The sequence below is a fragment of the Zosterops lateralis genome (genome assembly GCF_965231275.1).
Source record: "Zosterops lateralis genome assembly, chromosome: 2".
NCBI classification, from domain to species: Eukaryota; Metazoa; Chordata; class Aves; order Passeriformes; family Zosteropidae; genus Zosterops; species Zosterops lateralis.
Genome location: NC_139763.1, coordinates 95,409,481 through 95,434,425, shown reverse-complemented (window position 1 = coordinate 95,434,425; position 24,945 = coordinate 95,409,481). Strand labels below are relative to the sequence as shown.

Genomic DNA, 24,945 nt, shown 5'->3' with positions numbered 1-24,945 from the left:
TTGCTCAGCATCAAGGCCTTTTCTTTTCCCCACCCTGCCCCACCAGTGAGGGGGCTGGGGCAACACAAGAGGCTGGGAGAGGAGACAGCTGAGCCAGGGGATGTAATATCCCACACCGTGTGACATTGTGCTCAGCAAGAAATGCAGGGGACAAGGAGAAGGACGAAAGGGGAACGTTCAGAGTTATGGTGTTTGTCTTCCTAAGCAACTGTCAGGAGTGTCAAGGCCCTGCTTCCCTGGAAGCAGCTGAACACCTGCCTGTTGATAAGAAGTATCAAATTAATCTTATTTTGTTTTGCTTGCATGTGGAGCTTTGATTTGCTTATTAAACTGCCTTTATATCAACCCACAAATTTCCTTTTCTTTTGCCCTTCCAATCCCCTCCCCCAGCCTGCCAGGGGAAAGCCATCAAGTGACAGAGTGAGGACTGCCAGAGTTGGCTGCCAGCTGGGGCCAACCTACTGCACTCCTTTTTGGTGTCCAATGTGGGGCAAGAGGATTTTGAGATAACACCCCTGATCAGTGTGCTAGGAAGAATTTATAGCTGTTAGTGATAGAGGTTCATTCTTTTTGCCTCACTGTGTAATAGAGTCTGGCACACTGGCACAGTAGTGACTGGTTTGGACTTTTGCTGTTTATTGTAGCACTTATCATCTCACTCTGCTGTGCAAGGGAACATTTTGTTACCAGCAGTGGCCACATGTTTGGGCTGGCACAGGGCCCAGATGTCCCTGCTCTACTGGGCAGGCTGGAACACCACTGGAATGGGGTTAATTCCCATCACAGCTGCCCACAGAATGTTGTGGCTTAGATTTGAGACTAGGGCAGTGTTAACAACACAGGGATGTTTTAGGTGGCACTCTTAAGTGTTTGCATGGTGTCAAGGCCTTTGCTTTTTATCTCTGCCAGTGAGTAGGCTGAGCATGGACAAGGGGCTGGGGAAGAAATGCAAGCAGGACAGCTGACCCCAGTTAACCTAAGTACTATTCATTAGTAAGTAGAAGCAGAATCTTCGATCTGTAAAATTGATGCAGATGTACTGAGTCATGCTCCTGAAATCAGTTTTGCATTTATGTAACTTTACATAGAATTATGTGTGTGTATCTATATCTAATCTACATCTATATTATATCTAGTTGATATCTAATCTATATTATATCTAATCTATATGTATTTTATATCTGTATCTATCTAGATATAAAGAACTAATTACTTATTTAGAACATTAAAGATCATTGCCTTCCAAAACATAAATGATTTCACACTTATCACATAAAAACCTGCTTCTGCTGAAGCTAGCAAGCATTTATTGACTGTTTTCCCGGGTCATCATTCCAGGGTTTCCTCATTCCAAAGTTTACATTTCTTTTTTTCTTTTAGAGAATATGGCTTGTGTTGCAATTTCATGGCAGTGTCAAACAAAAATAAATCAAGCACCATTACAAAATACTAAGAAACCAACCTTTAAAGATGAAGCAATTATTCATACAGTTTCACCATTTGAAATTAATTCTAATTGGCACTGAAAATTTTACTTTCCTGTTGCACCATTTCACTGTTACCAGAGCTACTACTGTAGAGACAAAGATACAAAATAAAATGTTGACACCTTTTATGCTACAATATTAGCTTTATTTTCCAGTGGAAAATTACAACTTTGTGACATAGTAAAAAAAAAAAAAAAAGAAAATATTTGTTTAGTTTTTACACTTTTTTTACTCCTGTTCTATACCTTCTCTTTAAAATGAATGTTCTGTAAGTGAAAGAAATGAACAACTACTGAAATAAAACTGGCTAACACCATCCAAGATTCAAAGACAAACTACTTTAAAAATCCAGCCTGCTGAATGGTACCTAGTGTGATTGAAGTGCTGCAAATAAACAATTTACAGGACAGAAGCCCAGAACTCTCCTGGAAGCTTAGCTAAAATTCTGCTGGAATAATGAGTTCATGGACTGTGTATCTATTTTCAGATGCAGTCATCCTGGGAAAAATCTATGCATGAGAGTATTTCTATTAGTGAAAACACTGTTAAATTGTAAGAGAAGATGAAGATGTTTCTGTTACCCAGTTTCATCTAATCCTCCTCTGCCACCCCCAGGCTGTACTGCCACTGAACAGCTGCAGTTCTCAAAGCTTTCCTCACCAAAGGAGCTCCTGTCCCAACAGCCTGAAAGCATTTATGGGACTGAGCATCAGGAGTTCTGAATTCTCATTTTGGTTCTCCCATTGCTGTTCCATGACCTGCCAGGTTAAATCACTTCCCTTCTCATTTCTGGGACGGAAAGGCACTGCTGACCCTCTTTTTCCTTGCCAGGGCACTGAAGATGAATTACGTGAAATCCAGAGCGTTCAGGTATGCAAGAACCAAACCAACATTGCCAACACACATTCTCTGAGAAGGGGCTGCACATACCTCAGTGCTGAGACATGTCCTGCCTTTACCACAGTGTAGGTGAAAGACGTGGAAGACAGGCCACCCCTACAACCATTTCTCACCAAAGCACTGCTGGAATGCAGTACCACAGCTCCAGATCAGCACTGGTTTTCCCTCTCAGTCTTACGTATGGAGAACGATATAGCTTTCTATTCCTCATCTGTGCTGCAAAAGCATTACAAAATGGAGACAGTCAGGGCTCAGGATCAAGGCCAGAGCCTCCATTCCTAGTCCATTTATGACTTAAAATTAAGTAAAAAGTAAGACAGAGTACTGGTTATAACGAAGAGGTGATAATACTAATCAGAAGGGGCTACTATTTCTTCCCAAAGAAAAGAGGCTGTTTTCTGAAATGTGTATTTGTAGGAATGAAACACTTGCCAGAGAAATCTCTCCATCCTGCTGGTAAAACATTACATTCCTTTGACAAATATCCAAACTACTAAGCATGACTGTTTTAAGGGTTTCTTAACAGTGTTGTTCAGCATGACGACTGCTGGCAGGTTAAGAGCTCCCAGACTTGTCAGTCCTTTTCACAGCCAGACCCCCACCAAAATCACAGCCATAGAGCTCTACCCGAAGGGCAATCCCACGGTACCACGTTTTTGGAACAATGCGGATGAACCTGGACAGGATGGGTTGGTCAAAACGATTCTTGACTTGCCCATTGCTGTTGGTATTGCCTGAGAAAACCTGCAAACACACCAATAGAATTAGTTAAAAGGTGGCACTTGAAAAAACCCTGCATTTTCTTTTTACAACAGTTCCAAGCTGTTGCATTAGTCATACCTAGGGCAGATGGACTGGCTCATTTCTGCTTTTAAACAAGACTACAAGTCTCTTCCTAACGTGCTTGGTTAAAAGTAGTTCAGGCCATGCTGCAGCCAGTAAAAACTGAGACTGAATGGATTAAACAGCCTCTGTTTCCATCCATACCAGAAAATTTGCCATTCTAATTTCTAATGAACCAAATCCCCAACTTCCCTTATTTTACTGCTGCTAAGAGCCCTTGTGGGTTAGGTTGGTGTAAGGAAATACGGGAAAAAAATACAAAGTACTCTGTCTGCTCTGTGGGTACCTGAAGTTCCCCAGCTCTGCTATAGCAGTAGTGCTTACTAACACTAATTTCACTTAAAAATCAGGCCGAAATAAAAAAAAAACAAACCCAAAACTAAAAAAGACCCAGGGGAATCCATTGTTAACTCAAATTAAATGTCTTTGTGCATTCAAACTAAATGTCCTCCTTTACAAACAGTGTCAGCTCCTTTTATCACATTGTTGGCTGCATTCTCTGCAGACACAGAGTTCATTCCTTTTATTATGATTAATTATGATCACAAAAATCAGATGAATACTGTGACATTATCTGTAGTAACCCCAGCTCCCTGGCACTTTACAGTCCAGTGAAAATATCAGTGTGGCTGGGCATTCTGCCTTTGAGCCTTGACTGTGTCTAGCACCCAAAACCAAACAACAATTCAATTGCCTGGGCTGACAGGGATACCTTTGGCTCTGAGCTTGAACCCTCTGTGTAGGACTTCCACTCGGAGCCATCGTCGCTGTACAGAAGAACATAGCTTTTCACAAAGTTTTCATATGACAGGGATGTGACCCCCTGCGTAGCAATAGCAGTGATCTTCTTAACTGTGAGGAGATCAATTTGCAGCCACTGTTGGTTGTTGTCCACCTACAATTGATAGAAAAGTTTGTGTATTAGCAAACATGTCTGTATTTGCTTAAGTGAAAAATCTTGTTTATAGGCAGTTAAAAATGTATCAAAATGTATCAAAACTGTATAAAAAGAAGTCCAGAAGAGTAAAGCTGAGGTAAGTCACAAGCATTCTTAGTGATCTATATAAATAATTAACTTCATCACTGCAGGTACTGTATTTGGAGTCTTAAGATTTACATTTTAATTTCCAATACATAATGAAATACACCAGCAATTTACCTCCAGTATTAAAACATAACACTAATACCAAATGCTTAAACAAAAGAGCAGCTTCCAGCAGATCTCAAGGTGCTTTGTGAAGAAATGCAGCTCCATTTCAAAGACACAGAAGCTCACATGCCCTGCTGAAGGTCACTCACCCCCAGATACACTAGGCTGCATTGCCTATAAGCCAACCCAGAACAGGTTTCTTTAACCCCTTTGAGACAAATATTCAAGTTGCACTCATCTCTTGAAATTAAACGGGCTATTCCCACAGGGATGTTCTGCAGACTGTGGCCCAGAGGAGACCAGGCATCTCTCAAAGTGTTTCAGTGTCTCAAAGTGTTGCCAGAAGCTCAGCAAGTTTTCTGCTGAAGAGTTTAGTGATACTCTTCCCAAAGGATGGTTGTGAAGTGACCTTATCACTCTCAGCACTGGACAGAGCATGCAGGAAGCACCATAACCCCACAGGCAGCATGAATTTATTAACCAGCTGTCCCTGCTGCCTTCTCTGTTTTTGTCTCATTACCTTGGCTCTCCAGGCATTGGTTTTTCCATCCAGATTGAGACGGGCAAGTGAAGCGCCCCATGTGTTAAACCAGGATGTCTTAGCAGATGAGGCTGTTATCTGGCTGTTCTTGATCTCTCTACTCTCCATTCCAAGTGGCAAAGAGCAACCTGTTAAGAGGAGCACTGTGTTATCTCCAGTACACCCAAGCAGCCACAGCAAAAGCAACTTAAATGTTGGAATGGGGAAGACCCACAGTTTTAGCTTCATTAAAAGTATTAGGTTAAACATTTAATATTAAAATATTAGGTAAAAAAATTAGGTCAGAATGAAAGTACCAGCACTTGACCAATTCTTACCATCTACTTCACAGCCCAGAAGCTCCATACGAAGAGTAGGCCTGTTGTAGGACTCAATGGGGTAGAGTCTGATGTACCTAGCAATAATAGGGGGATCAATGATGTTCTCCTTTATGTCATAGGCATTGGAATTACCATCAAAAATCTGTTTCAAAGAAAAAAAAAAGAAAAGAAAAAACCCCACACATACTTAATTTAAGGCAAACACAAGATTGGATGCTGAAAGCCTGCTCTGTTACAAATGTAGTCTTTTTTATGGCCTTAGCCCCATCCACAGTGATAGCACATCCTATGCTGCAGGGCCACTTGAAATACCTCATGGTCCCATCTTAGCATATTTGGAAATGTCTGAAGGCCTCAGTTTAAATAAGCAACCTTTCTAATGTAAATCTGTAAGAATACATGAGCAAAGAGGCAAAAGGAGAGGTAAAAGACAACAGGCTTTCAATCTGGGAGTTGTACTACAGAAACCTCAGTGTAAATTGAAGGGAGCTGTAATAGGTAGAGTTGGAGCAGCTGGGCATAAGATGAACCTCTTTCAGTGTACAGCCACACTCACCACACAGGCCTTCTGCAAGCAAATAGGACAGTTCAACATTCAACTGCTAGAACGGATCAAAGAAGGGATGAGAAGAAGAATCTAATCCCAAAGGAGGTAAGGACCTGATTTTTGGTTCAGCTTCCTTCACAAAAGCTGCCATGGGCTTAGGAAGTAATAGTAGGGAGAGATGCCTGTGAGAAAGCCAGCCTCTACACAGTCAAGGTCACAAGGCCAATCCAAACCACAGTCCAAGTCTCTCCTCACCTTACAATTTGTATTCTAGCCTGAATTTCATTAGTTTGGTAAACACCTTTTGAGGCTGTAACTATTAAGGCTCTAAAGGCCATAATTTTTTCCACACTTTCTTAACATTAAACAAGACTCACTGTATCACTCAGTGATGCTGCCTAGGTTGTTGCAACCCCCGTGGCACAGACAGACCTTTCCTGTTGGTGAGCTGTCTCCTTTGAAGGCGTTCCACGTCCGTTTGTCTTTGCTGTAAACAAGAAAATACTTCTGGATGTACAAGGACTTAAAAAACTGCTTGGCTCCCTGTGTTTGTATCCCAGTGAGCAAAACTTGTCTTTGAAAGTCCACCTAGGAACAGCAAAGAGAGTTTATAAAGTCAATAATGCACAGCAAAACCGATATAATTCTTTGGCATTTACACAGTAGCTTTGAGCCCTGCATTTTAACATGCACAACATTAATATTCTCTAAAGGAATAATAGACATCAGAGTCCAAATCAATGCTCTCTCATTTATTTCTGTAATTGTGTGCATTTAATTTCAGAGGCCATTTTTCAGCGTTCAGCACTGCATCACAAAGGCATCTCAAAAGTATCTGTGTGTCTGTGGTAGGCACAGCTCCCCGCACCCCATTTTACAGATTGGTCAAAGGAGCACAGAAATTAAAGGCTCACACTTTTAGAAGCCACCTCTAATTTTGGGTATCCAGGCTGCAGAAAGGCATATGGAATTCTGAAGTGCTGAAAAGCCACCATTTCTGCTGATCTCAAATATAAGCACTTAGCATATAAAAACAAATCTGGAAGGTGTGTCTATCAGCAGTGAAATTCATTTTTTGGGACATGCCTTCCACACCTCTGCATGCTTCACTGCAGCAAACTCAGCTTCTCACTACCACAGCCCTCTTGTTCTTTTTCTTTCCAATGTTATTTCCAGTTCCACATCAGATCTCCCAACCTTCTCCCCCTACTTCCCTTCCACTAATTTGCTAGTATGTTAAATGTTAGCAACCCAAACACTACAGCCACCTGCTGAACTTGAGTCTTGTCTTCCAACCCATTTTAATGATATTTATAAAAAATCAGCTATTCTCCCCAAATTTGGGTGCAAACTGTCTGTGTAGTGCAAAACTCACTGTGATGGAAGAAAAACACAGAAGTGAGGTGATTGAATGTTTTAGTGCTTGAAGTCATAATTATAAGCTTAGTTTCCCTGTGAAGACAACTGAGCTCTCTCAAGTGGGACAGCAGCATACAAACCAAGCAAAAAACTATCTGAAGCAAGCCTTGAGGATATTACACTTTAAATGATCACTCAACAAACACATACTAATATGCACTGTTAGGTAGACAAAGAAAAAAAAAAAAGTAGTAGAAAGAATGAGTCCATTTCCCTACAAAATGGTTACAATCTAAATTGTGAGGGTAACTGTCCAGCCAATGAGCCTCAACAGCAGCAGAGACTGCGTTACCCCAGGGAAGTGCAGTTCATGGCATCACCAATCTTGCCACATCTTTTCAGTTTTCCCTGCAGTCTTCTCAGTGACAAGAGCAGCTTGACCTTCTAAAATAAGCTATAGGAAAATCATAACTCAGTGATGTTGTAACTTACCTGGATCCAAGGGAGTTCTTCCTCCACTGTTGTACTCCAAGCATTGTATGTTCCATAATTATTTAATCGGGCTAACTTAGGCTCCCAATAATCTAGACAGAAAACATGAATAAAGGAAGAATTTTAAGAAGCATTGAAAAAACATAAGCTGAGACTGTAATTAACTTTGAGTGCTCCATTTCCCACCCCCCACCTAAAGGATTAAAAAAAAAAAATAAAATAAATACAAACAAGAGACCCTAAACCCAGGGTTTTAAAATCTAGGATAATTTGGACACAGTCAGCAACTGAAACTCATCTGTACCCTGCAAAGCTTTAGAGTTGGCAAAATGACAAAAATAATAGTCTTTTATGTAATATACTGTCTGCTAATTTGGAACCAAGGTCTAGAATTTGCTAAACAAGTTTTGGCCCCCAGCAGGCTCGGACACAAAATGTGCTCTACATTCATGGAAGAGAGCTCCCCTCTGCATAACAAGGTTTCCAAGTTAAAAACTGGTATAGAATATACATTACAAAACAGCTTTCAAGCCTTCATAACACTCTATGAGAAAACAAAGAAAGAAAATCAAACCCACAAAAAATTCAGTTTTACAAAATAAGTAATTTATTTTTTATTTCAAGGGAAAGGATGGGCATTCCTGCATGTGTGTGTAACCTGCACACCTTGATTTGACACTGTGTAAAATTCTAAGAAAATTCTCTGTAATGATCCCACTTTTGTACCACACATAAACTTGACAAATTAAAGACTCTGTAATTGCTCTGGATGCCAGAGTTCCCAAGTCTTTCATAACAGAGATATTTTGTCCTTTCACATCTCATACCACATGCAAATCCCAAAAGGTTTTGAATGCTTGGTGTTCATTTTCAAGCCAGGAATTGGAGATAAAAGGAATTCTGGATTTGCTCCTGATCATCCAGTAGGCCACAGACAGAGCACTCCCTGACTCTCAGTCTTGTGATACTGATAGCAGACCTGTGACACTTAAAATACAATGATGATGGCTACCTAACAGAGCTTCCAGCCTCTGCTTGCAGCCCTAGAGAGACTTTTAGCCTGACAGCTGATTCACTGCTGAACTGATCTTGAAAGATGTGAGAGATGCCAAAAGAAGATGGAACTGCAACACTTTGTTGGGGGTGTTCAGGAGCATGCACAGACCTTTTCAAGGATAAACTCACCTATGTGTTGTGAAGCATCAATCTGTGAATCGAGTATAACTCCACTTTCCAGGCCCATTGGAATCCTGCACTCTGAAGGGAGCATAGAAGACTTGTTGTTAAAGAAAATGAAGGCTATTCCAATATATATTCTGGTGAAATCTAAGACATCACTCAGAACAATTCCTAGTAATTTGGTAATACCATTCTCTTCCCAGATAAGACTAAATTAATCTTTGCAATTTCTCTCAACAGATTAATCCACTGGTCACTGTAGGGAAACCTCAAATTCAAAGCTAGCATGCTAAAGGAATAAAGGTAGTGTGCTAAATAATTCAAAGCTAGTATTTCTGGAAGCTAATTTTTTTTCTTCTACAACAAATTCACAGTAACCACTCCACCATGTCCTTGAATGTGGATAATTTCCTATTTCAGTTTTTTTTTTGCAGAACAATCTCCCAAATTTATTTCCAGTGATCCTGAAAGGGTAGAGAAGACTTCACATCTTGACTTTCCCAGCCAAAAGCCACTGTAGTTCATACCTTTCTCTATAACCAAATAGGATGCCTGCATTCCTGCTTGCTGGTATTCCCCCACTTCAGTGTCTAAAAGCCACCAGCCAGGACTCTGTGGTTTCATTTCAATTGTTTTAAATGAGCCTTGAAAAAAGGAAATGAAATGTATCAGAAACATTGCCATTACAAGGCTGATATCAGTAAGGCTGAATTTTAAACCAAAGACCTTCCTATGACCTAATCCAGAAAATTTAAATACACATTGCAGCAAGAGCAGTAACTTCCACCATATCAGTAAGTTTTTTTCTTAGCAAGCTAGTTCTTTCTGGAGACTGAAACTGAAATCAAGTAGCCAGATCAAAACCCAAACTTTGCTGTCGGTGCAAAGTACAAAACCATGGCTGCCTGTGTGTAACAACAGATTATCCACATGTTAATTACAGTGCCGAGCAGTGTAGTGAGCAGTGTTTATTACATAATGGGAGGATGTTAATTCTGTGGTACTGCTTACTCCTGTGTGCTAGTGTGCTGTTTAGTGATGAAAAGGATGGATGGATGGATGGATGGATGGATGGATGGATGGATATAAAGAAGCCAAAAGTAGAAGTGGGAAAATTAGAAGTATTGCCCCTCCCCTCACTTTCTCCATGCCCCAGGAGTGCCAAGGATTGAGCAGGAAGCAGATATGGTTTTAGTTGCTTGCTGCACTTTTCTAAAAAGCACAGGACATGCTCTCATTGCTTTTTGTATATTCCCAGTTACTGCAGACAATTCTTCAGGTAATTCCTGCTAATTCTAGAGCCCATTTAAACAAAAATATGTAGATTTCACAGTGAAAAGCTCTATCTTAAAAATAATGAAATAAAATAATGAATAAACTACCCCTAATGTTCACTAAAACTCCCAATATTCCAAGTCAGTCCCATTATTTTGATATCCTTGTTGTCTTTTTTTTTTTTCTTGAACTCTTGTAGCTGGCAATACAGGCTTCATAAGTGCTGTCATTGCAGACTGGCACTGCTGACAGTGATGGGGCAAAGGACTTCATCCTGTAGCCTAAGGAATATATAAAGCCTATTTCTCCCTGGAGAGAGAATAAGAATTCTTCTAGGGCTCATAGTTGTTCTTTCTGTTCTGTATCACTCAACAGATACTAAAACCCCCAAACCCTCACCATATGGAGACCTTTAAATTGGTATGATGATGACAGACTGCAGAGGTCACCCTGCACCCTTAGAACTTACTCTGCTCTGATGCTTACCTGGGAGGAGAGTGTATGTACCAAGCTGATGCTCTGGCTTTCCTTGTTCTATGAAAGTCTGTCCATGAAAATGAACAACATGAATGTCTTTTGGCCCACCCATATTCAGCAAGTGCCATCGGACTGTTTCACCTTCATACATCCTCAAGCCTTGCAAATTGTAGGTAATCCCATTGATGGCTGGAAAAAAAAGATTGTTAGTCAGGAAAATTGCCCACAAAACTGGTATCAAAGTGCTAGAAAATAATTACTGAAATTAGGAAAATATTTAATGAAGTAATGTGCTTGGGAAAAACCATAATTTTTTCCAATTTAAAGTGCAACACACTTTATGGTTTATGTACATCAATTCAGAAAATCCAGGGACCTCACCAGAAGATCTGAGTACAGCAACACATGGCAGCCAGAACAAAAAGATTTAAATGTAAGATGGGAATATCAGGCCCAAAAGAGAAGACAGCTCTCCAAAACTCTTTCTGCATCTGCAGCTCCCATTTCCTTAGGCACAGAGTCACAAATGACATACCTCTATACCCACAGAGAGGTATATGAATGGCTGTTCTACAGCTCTTTCAAATTCCTCAACAGAACTACCTGATTTGTCAAATTATTAAAATATTTTTAAATTTCTTGCAAGTGTTGTCAGAGACTAGCTTCTTACTGCAAAGAAGACTATTTTCTTTTTTTCTTTTAATATAGGGAGGAATATGTATGCAAATGCAAGAGAGAAGTTTTCTGTTGAAAGTGTCGGTCTAATATGTCCTTTCCTCATTTTAATTGCAAATTTCCCATCATTGCTAATTTTTACATGTAAAGCCGTGACTATTATGGGTACAATGGATAACAACAGGAAAAAAAAAAATCAAATTACTAATGTGTGAGACTTATGCACGTTGAGAAAGACTGTGAGCTGAGCTACTTCCCCTGACATCTTTCCCTCTACCCCAATAAGCTGCATATTTGGCAAAATGAAATAAGTACCATAGAATTTGTGGCATTGCTGCTTTTCTTGTGTCTTCTCATTACAAGGCCTTCCAGAATGTTTGTCAAAGTACCAGCTTTTCTCTTCATCAAAGACCATAAAAAGCAAGAAAAAGTCTCTGATATATGTCCTGCTGCTGTTTGATTTGCTGAAGGCCCCTTTTTCACAGATCAGTATTGGCCCAATCAAACCAGACTGAATGTCTTTCTCCTAGAAGGTAATAAACTTGTATTAGAGGTAAAAGTGGAATTCCCAAAAGATGAAAAAAAACCCCCATAACATTCTGCAGGAATGCATCAGCCCCTAAAAATCTAAAGCAGGTCCCAGAATTCCTGCTCCCTTCTATCTTTACTCTCCCCTGCTCAGTCTACCAGATTTGCCCAATTCAAATTTTTCCATACCTTATGTCCTGCTTTAACTGAATGCAAGAGATTAAATGTCAGGTGGGAACATTGAGCCCAAAAGAAAGGACAGCTACCAAAAAACGTGTTCTGCAGCCTGCACTTCTACAGCCATACATCATCTGGAGATATTCAAAACCCAACTGAACACTGGTCCTGGACAAACTACTCCAGCCAACCCCACTTGAGTTGCAGCAGTGGACTGGTTGATCTCTAGTGACACTTTCCAACACAAGTGTTTCTATGATTCTGTGATCAACCCCAGCACCACCACCACTTGTATTTTCATTCCCTTACCAGGTTTAAATCGGAGTAGTAGATCCAGGACCGACAAGTTGCTCCTGACTGCACGGGGCCTGAGCGCCTGCTTGCATACCATACATATATGTAGCTGTTATTTGGCTTAACTTCACCATCTTCCTTAAACCAAGCAGTAGATTCATCATCATAAACACTGCCCTCAGAGGACTTTTCGTAGAGGACTCCATGGGCATGGAGGGAATATGGTCTGGATGCCAGATTCTTAAAATGAACCTAAAAAAACCCCAGAATAGAATCTGTTCAGCAGACTCAGGTCTAAACCAAAGTCCCCGCACACTACATTCCCAAGCCCTCAAACCAGGGTCAAGATTTACATAAAGATTACAGCCTAGGTTGTACATGGAAAAGCCAGCAGATAGAGCTTTTGACATCTCCATGCAGTCTCCATCTTTGATGCAGGTAGTTAATGAAAAATCAGACAGCACAAGTCTAGCTCCCTGTCTTCCACAAAGTTGAGGCTCCCAGGACATTTACTGCTGCCCCTCATACCTGGAGCTGCTTAGTTACTGCCAGCAGGGAAATGGGGAGTTTCTACCTCCTATGCTTTGCTGCAGTTGTTACAATATAGGAACTCCAGATGTCTGTATGTATCATTGTCGCTGAAATCAGTGCTTCCCACTTGTCCCAGAGAAACACCAGGATAGTGGGATTACATATTTACCTCTCCTTAGAGAACAATGCCCCCAAGCTATGAAATCTTTTTATTCTCTTAGTCATGATTTAAATGTAGCTTGGTGTGTTCCTGTTGCACACCACTCCTACTGAAACAAGCAGAAAGCACTGAGATCTGTTCTCCCTATTTAAGTCCATCCCTGTGTGCTGGAAGACTGGATGAAGAAGGATGAGAGAAGAGAAATTTTATAGCAGCATGCTTCCTAATGCAAATATACCACAGTATCACCAGGGATATGGTTCCTCTTCATCCTTGTTGATAGATCTAATAAAATCCCACACATCTACATAGCAAAACTTTTAAAGGAAATTATATATTTTCCCAAAAAGTATATATTAATCTTGAACATGTATGTACTAATTTTTGAGTTTAGAAAACTCATTTTTCATTAGCATTAAACCTAAATCTTATTTTACAATAGACCAATGAGCCAGTATTTAATGCTGAGAAAAATAAGAAAGAAAAACAGAATTTAATTTGCCATGGACAGGAGAGAATAAAGATGTGTTTCAAAGAAACACATCACAATGCTTACATGTCCACAGTGCAATTTCTAGCTTTGAAAACTGTTTCCCCTTCATCATCTTTTAAAAACCTGTGGTATCTTTAGATCCATTCTGTCACATTCCAAGATCACTTTAAGAATCTTATCCTGCACACACAAGCAAAACGTCAACCCACTTGGATAACGTCGTCCACTTCAGCCCGAATAACTGGTCCCAGGATGCCAAGATGTTCTGTATATTCATCTTCATCTTGAAGAGTTGTAAAAGTACTGTCTGTATAGCTCTGGAAAATCACCTTACGTCTGCTGCCATCTTTACAGGTTTTGTCATTCCTCATTGTGCTGCAAGGAAAACTCCAATTAAAATCTCACACTGTGAATCGGAAATAACAGTGCTGATGAAACCTGAGAACTCATACAGCAGAAACACTTTAGAATTGTGTGAATATAAAGAATAAACACTCAAATGGCTTCAAACTGTGTGAGGGAAGGTTTAGATTGGATATTAGGAAAAATTTCTTTACTGAAAGGCTTGCCCAGGGAAGTGGTTGAGTCTGGGTCCCAGGAAGTGTTTAGAATGTATGTGGATGTGGTTCTGAGGGACATGGTTTAGTGGTGAACCTGCCAGTGCTGGGGTGAAGGTTGGACTCAATGGTCTTTTCCAATCTTCTATGAATCCATTAAATGAGTGTCAGATGATTCCGAAAATCATGGCGTGCAATGTTTAAGAAATTCTTGTTCTACAGTTGGATAAGAGATCCCTTAACCATTTGGTCAACTATTACTGAAAAACTCCAAGTCTCTCAAAACCCACCTGAGCTCTATTTTCCTTTTTTTTTTTTTTTTTTTCCCAAATAATCTGAATTGGAGCTTGGCTGAGTGTAGTGAACCTATCACCTACACCCTATTGTCTCACAGAACTTTACCTCTGATTATATCTGTATTTTGCATCACAGAGCTGGTGTGCTAAAATAAGCTTTTAGACATTCAAACTGTTGTTCGGATCTTAAATAGAAACACTGAAATGCTGTTATAATTCCCTACAAATCTTGCTTTATTATCAATTCTGCAAAAACCAGAAATTTAACATAAGCTACATAGGAGAAAGGCTGGGTTTTAACTCTTCAACACACTGAGACAGGATATGCCATGGGCTCTGTTAAATTCACTGGAACTATGCAGCTCACACCAGCTGAGGATGAATGTCTCTGGAGAGACCTATTACAGAGGTCTAAGCATAAAGAAATTGTTGATTTTGCAAGCGCCCAAATAAACTGTCTTGTTTCTGCTATTTTTGCAAGTGCCATTTATATGGACTGAGATGAGGCAGGAGTAAACCTGAAGAATACTGAAAAAATTTTATTTTTATTTCTATCAAAAGAAATGGAAATTCAGTTGGAGAAGTAATCTATGTTTGGATATTCATTTTGCATAATGAAAATTTTCTTGCTCCTGTTTTGGCTGCTTTTGATAAAAATCCAAAGTTTTGGTTTAGCTTTCTGGTGAAAAGTGACAAGGAATTCTCTGCCTTGTTGGGTGAGCACTGATCCTAACCTGTATCAATTAAGAGAGTGAATTTTTAGTACAGTCTTTCTCTCAGTATATTCTCACATATTCTTTGCTGTGGCCTAGTAGCCAGTCTTCCCTGTCAAAATGTAAGAAAATCCCTCAACATTAGGGTTTGTAACCAAGACTCTGATTTCTGTAAACACTAGGAGCAACAATAATACTTTATGCAGCTTTGTTTTTACTCTTAATATGAGGCAGTAACCAGTGTGGTGAAATACTTTGCAGCTTTCATATACTTTTCAATACTGCAGCCTTGTGAAGTTGGAAAGTGCTGTTATCCCATTTTCACACAGAGAGCTGAGACACCAGAACTATTTCCTGCTAGTGTTAGAAACTGATTTCATCTGCCTATAAGCACGTCCCATCCTAGATTCCACCAGATAGTCCAATAAATTCCTGGAAAGACTTTGCACAAGTCTTGTGGTCTTTGTGGTCAAGGAAGTTTCCTGTCCTGTGTACAGGTACCAAGAACTGAAGCATAAAGTAAAACAGGTCATTCAAGTATAACAAAACAACCTGCAAGATTCCCTCTTGACCTCCTACAGTGAGTTTTTGAGTTTTCTAACAGATGTATTGAAGACTTCTGTCTAGTTCTGTTTCTAGTGAATGTATAGTGTATAAAAGGAGGTTAAGGAAAAAAAAAAAAAAAAAAAGAGTTCTTAGCTGTGTTGTCCTTGATTATAGTAATCTCACTGACATTTCTAAGGGATGTGAGTCTCCCATGGAAAATTCTTATGGTTTTGCCACTGAAATGTCAGAAATCAGATGGCACATTATGGATGCTTTTAAGTTTATCAGCATGTGAATCAGCATTCTGCAAGGAGGTGTCAAGGATGGTGCGCCAAATGAAAGCAAAGGATTTAGGCAAACCTTTTCTTATATCCTGCATAGTTCCAGCAGACCTCTTTAGCTGCGATGTAGTATCTCCTCTCATTGCCCCTGCTGCGCAGGTAGTGCTCAGCAATGTCATCAGGGTTCCTCTGCCTGCTGATGTTCACCTTGGGGTCTGTCAGGTAGGGGTCATCGAAGCTGACGTAGTGGTACTCGTATTCCCCGCCCGAGCTTTCGTCGCTGTAGGATTCCCCTATCACGTACTCGTAGTCTCCATCAGCCCGGGGGAGGCCGATGGTGATGGACGGCCGGAACTGCCGCGGGGTGAGGGTGTGGTTCAGGGACTCCCCGTGCCTGGCTCTGCTCAGATCCAGCCTCTGGCTGACCCCATTGGGGGCCTTGCTGCTGTCTGAGTGGTTGGTTCCACTCGGAAACAAGGCACGGCCAAACCCTGCTGTGGAATTGCCGGGCTTCTTGGGGTTTCTACTCCTTGGGCTCAGCAAGTACGTAATTTTTGCATCTTCCTTCTTTCTCCTACGGATCTTGATAAGGGTTCCATATGAAGTCACGGTATCGTTGCTGTTTCTCTCCTTTCCTTTCTGAATTGGGTGAATGTGGCTTCCTTTCTGGTTTTCCCCCATTAGATGTGAGAACCCTTGATACTTCTTCATATCCTCCTTATTTATGGATGCTGTACCATTTCTGCCATGATGATTTAACTTACCAGCAGCAAATTTATCTAAGCTTGCCTCTAATCCCAGATTGACCTTTGCAGACACCAAATTCCATTCTTCACTAGTCATTTTAGAGGAATATTTCCCAGCCCCGGGCAATGATGCTTCCAGTAAGTTCTTCACTACAGCAGGGCTGGAATTAGGGCTTGTATTGTCTAATATATATCCTAAAGAAAAAGCATCTGCTGGTTTATCTTTGGATAGTCTGGGTTCAGAAAGGCTGGATGCATTAGATCCATCTCCTACTATGAGGTCCAAATCCAGTGTCAAGTTAACTGTGTGCATGGGGTTTTCCATCTTCCTTCCCTCCTCTTCCAGATCATCCTCATATTCATTTGGCAGTTGGCCAGCTCCCACCATGGCTTCATTGGATGTGTTCTTTGTATGATGCACAGAATGAGGTGCATCAGTCTTGTCAGAAAATGAGGCATTTTTACTTCGGACATGATTTAGAAGGTCATTCATCTTTTGGACAGCGTAAAACTTAATGGCCAGTGAGCTTCGCCTTTTCCTTTTCTTGTTAGTGGTATAATTTCCTCTTCCTGTGCTTTCCTCTGGATGTTTGTCTGGAAGAGGTTTACTGTCATTTCCAGCAGCTAGAAGCTCTTCTGTAACATTCACTGGGCTTTCCCCATTGCTCAGCAAGTGTTCACCTGCAGACATGTTACTGTGAGTTATTTCATAGTTACTTTGGCTTCTATTCTCAAATACCAAGTCAGCCTCTCTATCACTTGCGGCAGCTAAAAATAAATCCTCTTCTGCTGTGACTGATGTGTGATTTGACTGGAATGTTTCAGCCTTGACTGGGGGAAGAGGAGTGATATGAGTTTCTAAGAAGTTAGAGTTGTTTGTTGTTCCATTACTATTTATAGGTGTCAGACCTGAGCCAGCTGTCACCTCAGAACTCATGGCATCAGTATCTTCATATTGCTCCCACGCCAGTGCTGTAAGATTTTGTTTTTCTTCATCACCTGCTGCCTTTCTTGAGCTTCGGATGGAGTAATAAGAAGCCAGGTAATCCTGATAATCTGTATCATCATCCTTGGCTTCCTCATTTTCTTGCACACCTTCCTCAGCTGAGGTGGAAACAGCCTTTTTTTCAGTCTTGGTGGGAGTTAAATCCAAAAAATCAAGTGTTTCATCTTCCTCATAGTCACATTTAGCATCCCTAAATCTCAGCCTCATGCCATAACTCATTTCTGGGGTGCCCCAGGATGCCAAAAGCCAAGTGCCTGCAATTGAAATAAAAGTGTTATGAGAGTGGGCATTGTCTATCATGTAAGTGGCCAAGGCAAATAGTTGCGGTTGCTTCTACAGCATCTACTATAGCAGACTGCTAATCTTTATCTGAGAAATTCATGAGCTCTCACTGCAATGAAAAATAATTACTAAATGTAGACAAATAAGAGAACATATAAATACATCTAGGAAATAGAACTCTTCTCCACAGATTAAGCTGTAACTGGAACCTGAAGCCAAAAATAACCCATGAAAGAAATGGATATGAAAAAGAAAGAAACAAATTAAAGGATTCTGTGTTTAGAGCTGGGTCTAAGAGTGAGACCTCTCAAGATAAAGTTTCAGTTTTATCCTGTCCTTAGTGGTGAATGCACCACTACATAGATAGAACATTCTCAGCAGAGCAAGTACATTGTGAGGTATTTTAAAATACTTCACAAACATAGTATTTTAAAAGCTTTTGAATGAATGATTATGATCTTTAATAAGTATAATAAGAATAAAGCAATTTGAATTTCCAATCTGACATAAGCTATTAAGCTGCCAATATGAGGTATGTCAGATTAATTTAAAGGTTTTAATAATTCTTCCAAAACCTAATCACAAGGTAAGTTCTCTATTGGAAACTAGGATCTTCAGAGAAGAAACTAAAATCTGTTTCCCTAAACTACATCCAATCAAGTTCTTTGCTTGTTACACCTTGCTTTTGGAACTAGCAGAAATAACAGAATAGACAGAATTAACACCCTGAGAATTTTTATTAAAAGGGCCACATACAATTCTTCCTGTATTGATCAGCTTGAAGTAACCTGCAGAACTTTCCTGATTTCTAACAACAGCAAATTTATCAAAGAAAATATGCCCTAGATGGAAAGAATAGATTGCATACCAAAATCAAGCAAAAATACAACTTTATTACTGGGGAGGTTTCCATAAAGTCTAATTGAGTTTTAATGATTCCCTAATCTTGAACAATACAAGCCACTTAAACATTTTTAAGTTATAAGCTCTTGATGCTGCACAATACATAAAATTTATTAAAAAAATAAAAGATATTTTAAATGGAATAAGGATACTTAAGCCTTGAGGGGTTTTAGAATGATCACTCAAAGTGCACAGACTTCAATTACAAAGAATCTGTCCTTTTGAAAGTAATGCCTTAAATATAGACTATATGGGTTCTGATGCCCCCTCTTCCAAGACACGGTATTAATTCTGGGTAGACACTGAGATGCATCCCACAGAGCAGGGACCCGGTTCAGGCAGGCAGACTTTACTGCTACTGAATGACCACAAGCCTAAGGCCAGGTGTAGCCATTTTGCCCAGTAATGACCAGCAGAATTTGACAGTTCCAGCCCATTTTAAACTGCTCAGGATAGACAAGAATGTGGCAAACCTGGAAATCATACAATGGAGTTGATATCAGTTTCCAAAAAGATTCTTGCCTTAAAATTATCATTACTAACCCTAGTATTAATTGTGAAGTGAAGAAAAACAAATTAGAAGAGGATCAACAAAAGGAGCCTCAGTACAGCATACAGTTAATGCTGAGTTGGTGTAGCCAGCAAGACTCCATGCACATCACTTGCACTGGGGAATTATTCTATGTTTTCCAGCACTGTGCTTATCAGAAGGGTTTTCTCTCCTATTTAGGTAAGTCCTTATAGACTGGAGGTTGAATGATGTCTTAGAAGAGCTGTGAAATGTTACAGTTCCACCACTTACCACCATTGTCCATTTCCACTGTGACCGATTCTCCGCTCATTGGGAAAAGGCTCAATGTATCCTCGAATTTCCCTTGATACAGAAAAGAGTGTCCAGCCAGGCGAACAGAGACAATCTCATCATGAGTGCCAACACTGAAAAAGTGCCACTGAACCACAGTGTCTCGACAAAATCCAAGGATTTCACTGCTGTCAGACACATAGCCATTTATTGCTAAAAGGAAAGCAAAGTAAAAATGGTTTCAGTATTTTTATTTTAAAGCTTCCTGTTATGTCAGTCCACTGGACTGGACAGTGCACTGGAAAGAGACTGGCACTGAAACTATGATAATTTCCATCTCTGAAAATATTATCTCTAAGGCAGCAGGGTGCTGCATCAAAATTTAGTTAACCCTTGTCTTTGCTTCAGGGTCCAGAGCCAGCCTAGCTACTAGTGGCAAGGTGTGGGTAGGCCTTTTCTCCCTGGCAGCTAGCAATAAAATAAGGAGAAATGGCCTCAAGTTGCACCAGGGGAGGTTCAGGTTGGATGCTAGGAAAAATTTCTTCACTGAGTGTTTAACCACTGAAACAAGCTCCCAAAGGAAGTGGTAGAGTCATCATCCCTGAAAGTGTTCAAAAAACAAGCGAACCTGGCCCGTATTAGGTCAGAGGTTGGACTCGATCTTGGAGGTCTTTTCCAACCTTTCTAATGCTATGATATTTCCTCTTTGTGTCCAGTGCCACATGGCACGGTTAGAGGGTCACTGACTCTCTGGACGATTCCCTGATCACACGTCCTCCTGAGAACAAGCAACCACTGAGTGCTCAGGTTCATATAAGATTTCCCATCATTCATCTCAGTATCCCACTCACTGTGCATTACGTTGGAGTTATAGAACTTGGGATCATCCCGTTTAACAGTGGCTGGGTTGCTGCAGTACTCCTTGATGTTATCCTCTAGATACCAGCTCTTATTTTCATCAAACACAGCAAACATTGCCTGCTGCTCCTCATCTGCCTTTTTCTGAAAGACAATCAACACAGCAGTTACATTTTATCAGCAGACACATACATTAAGAACTCAATCCTACAATCTCTTTCTTGCTATATAACCAACATAAGCTTCATCAGAGTCCTGGTAAGTGTGATCCAAAGGCTGAAGGGGACTGAGTAGAGGCTCTGGACTTCAATCCTACTACTGCAACCAACCTGTGGTGGAACACTGAGCAAGCCTCTAGCACTGCTGACACACAGATGGTTTATGACTGGGCTCTCTGTAATAGCACCAGACTTCTGGTTTGACCTGCCAAAGCTTCTGACATTTTTTCTCTCAAGTGATGCTTAAATCTTTGCCAAGCAAGATTTCAGTAACTGGTAAAGGGAAGCCCTCTCCCAGAACTCTCCCATGCTGTTTTGTTTGTTCTAGATTCATTGTGCCCGAGGTTGTCAGATGCTGTAGTTGTCTCTGTTACAGAAAGGGACCACGTCAGATCTGAAGATCTTCAGAGTATGAAAATGTAACAGCAGCAGGAAAATTTATTATCAAGTCTAGAAATAGACTTTCAAGTCAGGCTGGCCTTTTGTTGACCTTTCTTAGCTCTTGCTAAGAAACACAGAACAAAATTCCTTAACTGCTGTGGACAGTTAGAGGAATGTTTCTTCAGGAGCCTATTGGTTTAACTGCTGTCTACAGAACAGTTCTCCAAGGGAAGTAAAACGAAATTCAGTGTAGACCAAATAACATCACTTGAGCAAAATCTGCCCAAACACGTTACCTGCACACCCTTTTGCGTCAGTGCTTCACTTTTACAAATCAGAAGTGGGCCAACCAGTCCAGAGGCAATATCTCTCTCAATATTTACAGCACTGTGATACAGCCTTGTAATACATTGTGCATCCTGTGCAGTGGGTTGGTCTGTTTTAGCAATTTTCCACTCATAAGTGTAAGTCTTCCCTGGTTCAACTCCTCTACTCTGGGTGCCATTGCCTAAGGGAAAACAAGAAGAGCAATGATATAAACTCAGAGCCAGATCTTAATATCAAGCTGCACCTTCTAACGATATTGGTGCAGTTTGGCCATTAAAAGCTACCTTGAGATAACTGAACTTCAGCAAAAACTTTTGTCTCTTTAAAATCACAAACAAGAACAGAAAACTAAGACAACAAGTAGAGGGCATTTGTCTCTGCTTTGCAGATAATACCTTGGTTTCTCTATAAGGCAACACAACAGGTAAGCAGAGGCAGAGCACAGAACTGAGGTCTCCCAGTCATGCACATTCCCAGCCACAGCACCTCCTTCAAAGCAATAAAACCATCCATAACAGTTAGTGATATGCAAAAATATAGTTCACAAATTTTTTTACTTGTGGGATCCAGAGGATAATCAGCTCCTTCTGCATTCTTTGCAAGTGTCACTCCATGGAAATAAATGCTGTAGGGTCGACTGGCCTTATTTTTGAATACAATCTACATTGATAGGTAAATGAAAAAGAAAATTAGGATTCAACAAATCCTTGTCTGAATACATAACGAAGTTATCATTACAGTAGAATTTCCCTGGGTTTAGCCCAGAAAGTGCCAGAAAGGCAAAAAGGTGTCTTAAATATTGTTTGAGATATAAACCCAAAGAATGAATGCTGTTACCATTCTGCTGAACTTTGTAGACCCCACTGAGTGAGGTTCAGCTGCTTACAGCTGGGCTCTGCAAGGTCTAAAAAGAACATTTGTTCTGCCGGCTACTAGGCACACACTGTCTCTGGAAATATGAAGTTACTGACTGAAGCTCTTTAAAACCTTCAGTATGGGAGGAAAAAAAAAATCAAACCAAAGCTTGTCCCAGATTCTAAGACCCAGAGGGGATATGTAAGGAAAAGCCAAAATTTCATGCCTATTCTTGATAAAATCAGGATTAAAAAAAATAAAAAATAGAGAGAGAGAGAAGAAAAGGAACATGCTAAGCTCAAATTTAGAGCCATAGAGTCATGGTGGAAATTATAGAAGATAAAGGTCATGGAACTTTGTGATGCATCATTAAATGACAAAGAAAGACAAGTGGATGTTGCAGCAGCACAAGTTTGTAATGCAAATGTTTTGTAGTTTCATGGTATAACCTCATGAAATAACATTTGATTATGGAAACTGAGTATCTTTGTCTAAAACAGTCAGAAAAAAATACCAGCATAAGAAACAAGAGGCTAATGAATTTCAGCCTCACATACAAATCCCCTCAAAAGTCCACTTGGGTCTAGGGTAGTTTTTCCCATTTTGAACCATATAGTGTAAACATATATTTTACAGAGTGTGACTGAAGCATGTTTGTGTTGTAAAATAAAGCACAATCATGGAAACTATAGAAGGAACACTGAAAAATGCAAGGTAAATGCTGTTACTTGTGATCATACCTTTTAATAGGGTCAATATCTAGAATATCAGCTATATTATTTGAAAGACAACACAAATCAAACCACTTCCTTTGTATCTCTGCCCCAATGAAAAACATGCTATGGTATAAATAATCTCTGTATTTATGTTACTTACTTTGACTTTATCATTGATTTGAGCTCTGATAACAGGGCCCAAGATTCCAGTTTCCTTGGGACGAGGATTTTCCAGACATTTAGTGAAGCTGGCATCAGCATATTGCCTAAAAATAGCTTTTTTATACCTTTTACCTATGATATTGGAGAAGTTGTCCAAACGTTGTGATTTATAATGTCTTAAAAACAAAGGAAAAGAAAAAAAATTAAAATAAATATTCCACAATACTTGAATAGTAGCATCTGTTAAAATACAAAATTAGTATTCAAGCAGCTGGTAAAAATATCACTGCCTGAAAAAAAACAATCCAAACCCTAAACTAACCTAATGCTTTTCACCCCGAATTCTAACCTAAATTAGGTAAGAAGAACCTTGGACCATTACTTGTGTTTCAGTATTACATATGACCAATTAATATCAGAGTTTACACTTAATTTAACAATGTACATACAAGTAAGAAAAAAACTGAAGCAGCTACACTTTCAAGTTAAGATAGAAATCACTGTTCTCCTTTTTCAAAGGCCTAGTTGAGCATAGAGAAAAAAACCCAATTTGTTCACAGTAGCAAAGATACCAGGAGAAATAGGAATACAATCTGAATCCATACAGTCAGGCACCATACAGTAAGTAGTGTTACACTGAGCTTTCAAACACTAAAATTGTTACTGTTGAGAGAAAAACCACAATAAACACTTGGAATTTACACAAAGCAACTTGTTTGTTGTCACTCACACTTCAAAAAAGTTTACTGAAAAGGGATAAGCTCTGCAGTTTTGAACAAAGGAGGAAAAATCAGAGCACTGAGGTGTTTAAGTAAGGCAGTGTGACTGGCAGGAAAGATATAAAAGTTTGTTCTGTGCAGTTCAAGAGCACATAAGGGAAACAAATCATGACAAAGGAGAATGAGTTGTGCAAACACTATTTCTAAGGAGGTATATGAAACTATAATCCTTACAGAATAAGGAACTTGTTTTGGTCTGCTTAAATCCTTAAAGATTCTTATGAATATCAGCTTGTAAAGGCACAAATAGCACTAGGGAATTGACAGATTGCAAATTTAACCCCACAGTGCACTCATAGCACTGTATACTATGACATTATGTATGTTACAGAATTCCTTCTATTCGTCTTAAGCTGAGCAAACTAGCCCAATATCCTTATTTATTATGTCTTTTACTCCATCTACATTAGCACCATGCAGAGGTCATTTATAGAGTGCTCTTTCTCCTGTTCTCCAAACACCTTATTTGTACTCAACTTCTAAAAACTTTTAATCTCCAGAAGCATTCCCTCCCTCCCTCTCTCCCTCCCTCCCTTTCTCTTCCTCTTAAGGATTGTTTATTTCAGCAGAATTGATGCTGAAAAGTATTTTAGAAAATAACCTTCTATGCTACTTTGGACAATTCCTAAGTAACCTTGTTATTTTGGGCTCCCTGTGAGAGGCAAAAGAAGCTGTTGGCTTCTCAGGAAAGAAAGTCACCGACACTGGTGAGAGTCCAGCAAAGGGTCACCATGGTGATCAGGGAGCCAGAGCACCTGGCATAGAAGCAAAATTCCAGTTTCTTCAGTCATGCAAAGACATAGCTAAGGGAGTACCTTATCTTTAACCTCAACTATCAAATTAACATTATAGAGAAAGCAGGACCACATGCTTCTCAGAGCTTCATGGTGAAGAGATGAGACACAATGGACACAAGGTGCAACGTGAGAAAGAACATTTAGATATAAGGAAAAACTTTTTCACTGTGAAGTTGCAAAAGTGCCAAGAGAAGCTGAGGAGTCCCTGTACTTGGAAACAATAAAAATGCAATTGCTTAAGGTCCAATGCAACTGGATCCAACTTTGCTGTTGGATACCAAGAGGTTCTTTC

The 24,945-nt window shown here is 39.9% G+C and overlaps 1 protein-coding gene across 1 annotated transcript in view; it reads right to left on the bottom strand.

The window, feature by feature from the left end:
- Nucleotides 1–1,422: 1,422 nt before the first annotated feature.
- The window catches only part of F5 (coagulation factor V), a 34,447-nt gene continuing 10,924 nt past the window's right edge, over nucleotides 1,423–24,945 (bottom strand). Inside the window, exons 8-25 of the mRNA XM_083854292.1 lie at nucleotides 23,076–23,253; nucleotides 21,902–22,004; nucleotides 21,314–21,525; nucleotides 20,412–20,562; nucleotides 19,561–19,773; nucleotides 15,901–17,827; nucleotides 13,638–13,803; nucleotides 12,260–12,496; nucleotides 11,561–11,771; nucleotides 10,580–10,759; nucleotides 9,346–9,462; nucleotides 8,825–8,896; nucleotides 7,640–7,731; nucleotides 6,221–6,376; nucleotides 5,239–5,383; nucleotides 4,901–5,049; nucleotides 3,943–4,125; nucleotides 1,423–3,131 (exon numbers count right to left, since the gene is read on the bottom strand). Of these exons, the coding sequence (XP_083710418.1) occupies nucleotides 2,943–3,131; nucleotides 3,943–4,125; nucleotides 4,901–5,049; nucleotides 5,239–5,383; nucleotides 6,221–6,376; nucleotides 7,640–7,731; nucleotides 8,825–8,896; nucleotides 9,346–9,462; nucleotides 10,580–10,759; nucleotides 11,561–11,771; nucleotides 12,260–12,496; nucleotides 13,638–13,803; nucleotides 15,901–17,827; nucleotides 19,561–19,773; nucleotides 20,412–20,562; nucleotides 21,314–21,525; nucleotides 21,902–22,004; nucleotides 23,076–23,253 (4,681 nt within the window). The 3' untranslated portion in view covers nucleotides 1,423–2,942. The remainder of the gene's footprint in view (nucleotides 3,132–3,942; nucleotides 4,126–4,900; nucleotides 5,050–5,238; nucleotides 5,384–6,220; nucleotides 6,377–7,639; nucleotides 7,732–8,824; nucleotides 8,897–9,345; nucleotides 9,463–10,579; nucleotides 10,760–11,560; nucleotides 11,772–12,259; nucleotides 12,497–13,637; nucleotides 13,804–15,900; nucleotides 17,828–19,560; nucleotides 19,774–20,411; nucleotides 20,563–21,313; nucleotides 21,526–21,901; nucleotides 22,005–23,075; nucleotides 23,254–24,945) is intronic.